This window comes from Phaethon aethereus (genome assembly GCF_964289735.1).
Source record: "Phaethon aethereus genome assembly, chromosome: 3".
Taxonomy (NCBI): domain Eukaryota; kingdom Metazoa; phylum Chordata; class Aves; order Phaethontiformes; family Phaethontidae; genus Phaethon; species Phaethon aethereus.
Genome location: NC_138576.1, coordinates 89,259,118 through 89,263,596, shown reverse-complemented (window position 1 = coordinate 89,263,596; position 4,479 = coordinate 89,259,118). Strand labels below are relative to the sequence as shown.

General features: G+C 45.8%; 1 protein-coding gene across 1 annotated transcript; it reads right to left on the bottom strand.

The window, feature by feature from the left end:
• Nucleotides 1–527: 527 nt before the first annotated feature.
• COX20 (cytochrome c oxidase assembly factor COX20) lies at nt 528–3,785 on the bottom strand (the record flags this gene model as incomplete). Its single annotated transcript, XM_081997129.1, has 4 exons — nt 528–669; nt 1,265–1,328; nt 1,471–1,585; nt 3,753–3,785. The coding sequence occupies 4 exons, from the start codon at nt 3,783–3,785 to the stop codon at nt 528–530; spliced, it is 354 nt and encodes a 117-aa protein (XP_081853255.1).
• Nucleotides 3,786–4,479: the final 694 nt, after the last annotated feature.

The window sequence follows — 4,479 nt, the reverse complement described above, 5'->3', positions numbered from 1 at the left end:
AGTTATTCTGCAGCTGAAACCTTACAAAGGCTACTGATATCACCCACCTTGCATAAGCAAAGCGTTCACCTACTGTTTAAATATCTCTGTTTTACAAACAGCACAATTAACAGTAGCACATTAGGATACATTTACTCAAGAGCTGATGACAAGATTTTCCTGTATTTAAAGTGAGATGTAATTACAACTTTGCTAAAACGAACCATTCTGTTTATTACAGAAGTTAAAGCAATCCCAAAACCTGTCATTAATCCTCTGAGACCCTGTAACAGAACACATCAGTTCTCAGATGTTTAACAGGTCATTCCTACCTGTGTACATAGTCATATACATACACACATATATGAAACAAAGAAAGGCTTGTTTACTGACTTAACAGATTCGCTATGAATTTCTTGCTTGGATTTGCTAGGAAAACCACCATGATTTATCAGTTTTACGCACCTCACACACTTACAGGGAAGACTGTCATTTTTGGACCACTTTCTCCCAAAGCAGTATTAAGCCCCAGATTCCTCTATAGCAGACTATGAATCGCTTCTTTCATTGCCAGTTTCTTTTCTTCCTGGATCAAGAGAAGTGCCTTCAAATAAAATTTTGTTTCTCATTCCTTCTTTAAGCATTCTTTGACGGATCCTACGTTGAGCCAAATTGTACCTGCAGTAAAACCTAGAGGAGAGGATGAAAAGAAAACATGATTCCCTGCTTTATATGAGTGACAGTACCAAATCAGGGTTATTCAGCCAGCTGAAAAGTTGAAACCACATATAACAATGCTAGTAAAATTCATTACAAAATGATGCATAATGAAAATACTAGGGTAACTGCTATTTCTTCAAGGCAAACATTATGCAGCCACTGCAGAGCAGGATAATACAAGTCCAATGGAAAATGCCTATTGCTATAATTTAGATCTTAATTTCATGACCATTTAGTATGCTGCATTTGTAATTAGGACAGAAGGAATGGTATATGTGAAGGAAGAAAGAAAGAATTAAGAAAGATGGAAATAACTGGGTGGTTTGATCTCTTAGGATTCAACAATTAACAGCAAGTTTTAAAAAAAAAATTAACATACAAATTCAAAGGCATTGAACACTTTTGCTTTAAAAAAAAAAGAAATATTTTGTGGAGAAGGAAGAGGACGCTTTGCTAGGCAAGTTTCTTACAGAGTTCCTAAAACAGTGTGAAAGGTCACATGGGGATCATGTTGTACAAAGCAGCCGACATAGGTCTGTCAAAATGCAAGAAGTGTTTTACATACCAGTATCCTAACATTGTGCAAATAAAGCCACCGACTGCAAAGTCACAAGATCTTCTAACTCTACCTGAAAGAAAAACAAAAATCCTCAAAAAAAATAGAGAAAAAACCTTGGATGACTTCCCATTATTAATAAAACCTAACAGCAAATAGGAATTAATTTTTCCTTGCAAATAAATACAGAAAAACTAGAAGGAATAAGTACTTACTAGTTGCTAAAAAATGTCCGAGACCCACAACTAAAGATCCCAGGGAGCCATAGAGCACTGATTCTCGTGCACATGGGACACTTTTAACATCAAGAAATCCTAGGAGTTTGAAGGACTGTAAGAAAAAAACCCCATACCATAAATTAAAATTTACTTTTGTAGAAGTCTGTGATGCCAACTCCATTGTAAAACTGGCTTGTTACCTTAGCAGTCAAAAATAATCACTTGAGGATTTTCTACTTCCAGGGTTATATCTGAGCTAAAGTGAACATGCACAGCTGTATCAGGAATAGTGTTAACTATTGATACAGGCAACAGGATTTGCAACAACAAACCTGTTGCTCCATCCCTTCTATTGAATATTATAGAAGAACTATTTCATTTTTCACTTTACATTCCCTCAAAAAAGGAATGGAGGAAATCCATTCTTAAGAATCCACAATCTTTGTTCAAAACCAAAATATATCACAACAAACAGGTAACGTTACAGTCAATTATGCAGTTAGTTATGCCACATAATTTTAATATCTAAAAAGGCAAATGTGCTTATTAAAAAAAGGTGAAATTATTGGAGAATGCACATGTAGTAGAAAACCTTATACTGAACATTTAATAAAAACATTTATAAACCAGTTATTTTTAACCTAATCCTATGTATAAGCAGGGGCTGTGCATAGAAATTCTTCTGTATAGAACACATAAGTTTTTAAATTAACCTACTGGTAAAAATCATTCAAACTGTTCATACCCTCACATCTATAACCTACCCTTGCTTATATCTATCAATTTTCTAATTAATTTTCAAACGGTAATTAAATGTGGCATTCATAAACCCAACTGTAAACTGACAAATATGTTTTTCATTTCAGAAAAATGAAAAACAATGTAGATGCCTACATTGGCTTCTGCATAACCCAAGTCTTCTAACTTGTGAATACAACTTGGATTTCCCACCTGACACACATCCTTGCAAATACACACTGGCGCTACAAGCAGGAATGGGAAACTACATACAAATAGGCCTCAAGATGACTTGGGTTGGGGTTAAGGTGGCTGCACTAAAGTAACATCTGCAGATCTTTCTGCTAGCAATTCTTTTGTTAGGGATGGTGTGAGAATTTGTCTTCATCCTATTGTGTTTAAATCCTTAGACCATTAAATACCACGTGTGCAACTGTATCAACTAAAATCTTGAAAGATGATTTTTTTAAATGGTTTTATTTGTTTGTAAAGCTATTCTACTTGGACAAAGTAGATTTTGAAGATGGAGTGAGTGGAGGGGTGACAACTCTGTGAGACAAGTCATTGTGAAACATGTCTGACTGTGGTAATAGGGATGGCAAGCATCTGATAACAGCTGGATTTGTAGCAAATACGGAAATCCCCATCAATAATTTTATCTATGTTCTCTATGGGCGATGATCAGCTGCTTCCACATAATCCCTGCGTACAAATGAGACAAAAAGGATTTGGCCTATGTTGGTCTATCTCCTAACGAGTAATTTAAAGTACTCTCATGTGGAAGAAGTCATTTGATATGCTGCTGTTGTTGGCTAAGAAGGTATGTATCCCTGCCCCATCCATGCAGCATGATGCACCCTTTTAAAATAGTATTTCACCTGTTGCTCTACTTGAAATCACTTGTTGTGACGCTAACCATTGCTAACTCCTAGCATTACGAAGGCTCAAATGTCATGACAGTGTTTCACCCACAAAGAGAAAGCCCTGCAGAGGGGTCCGTGGAAAAATGAACACAAGAACCCCACCCCACTTGGCCCTATAGGGCCTCAGTTCTGCCATCGCTTTCCGTGTATTGTTCCCTCATCATTTCCTCTGGAGCAAAACCAGCGGGGGTCACGACTGATCTGCGACAACCTCTCGTGTCCCCAGCGCTGGGCTCCCCGCTCTGGTTTCGCGGGCACTGACGCGCGTGGGCGCGGGGAGCCACACAGCTGCTGCTGCTGCTGCTCCTCCCTGGGCCCGGTGGAGCTTCAGCGGAGCGGGCGGTGAAACGTTAAAACGCGTGGAAGGCTCCACGCACCGCCGGCCTCCCGCGTCCGTGCGGATAAGAGACCCTGTCACCCCCCGCTCCGGGGGCCGCCCCAGCGCCCACAGCGCGAAGCCATGCGAGACGAAGCGGGACCGTACGGGCATGGTTCCCTCAGCCACCCGCCTCAAACCGGGCCGCGGGGGGAAGTTGGGGGGGGGGCGGGCGCAGCGCCGCGCGCGCGGGGTGAGAAGGGCCGCTGGCTGCCGCCGCCCTCCCCCCCGTCCTCCATTACCTTCGTCGGCTCAGAGTCGCCCTCGTCCGCCATGATGTGACAGCGCCTTCCCTAGCCCGCACCCCCTCCCCCGCCGCGCACCAGCGAGGCCGGACTACGGCCGCGCAGAGAAGGCAGGCGGAAGGGCCGCTCTATCCGCCCCGGCCCGCCCCGTCTCTATGGTGCCCGCAGGGGGGCGGGGGCGGGCGAGCACGCCGGCGCCATTTTAGGTCTGGTGCTGAGATTCCAGCAAAATCCTTTGTTCAGTGAAATGGGTCACGGAGCAGGGCGCGCGCGCGCACGCACGCACGCAGGGAGGGGGAAGCGCGGCGCTGGCACTCAGCCTGCCCCACCCCCTTCCCGCTCCAGGCGCGCGCCGCCGCCGGGCCCGGGCGGCTGTGGCGCGAGGTGGCTCGTCCGCCGCAGTACGCAGGGATGGCGGGCGGCGGCGGCCCGGCCCGGCCGGGCCGGAGAGGCAGTGGGTGTCGGCAGCGGCCCGAGGGCCCAGCGCCACGCAGGCTGTGGGGCCAGAGCAGGCCAGCCCCTCCCTGCCTGTGCCGCCCGCCCCCCGCTGCGCTGGGGGTGTCGCTTTGCTGCTTGGAGAGAGGCAGCTCTGGCAGCGTTGCAGGCTGGTGCCATGTCACTCGTGTCCTCGGCCCTTTATGCATGGGGAGTGTGACATAGGTCCTCTGTGTGGCTCCGTGCAGCTTTCTGTGCCGCGGTACTCGTTGCCACAGAGCACCGTGCT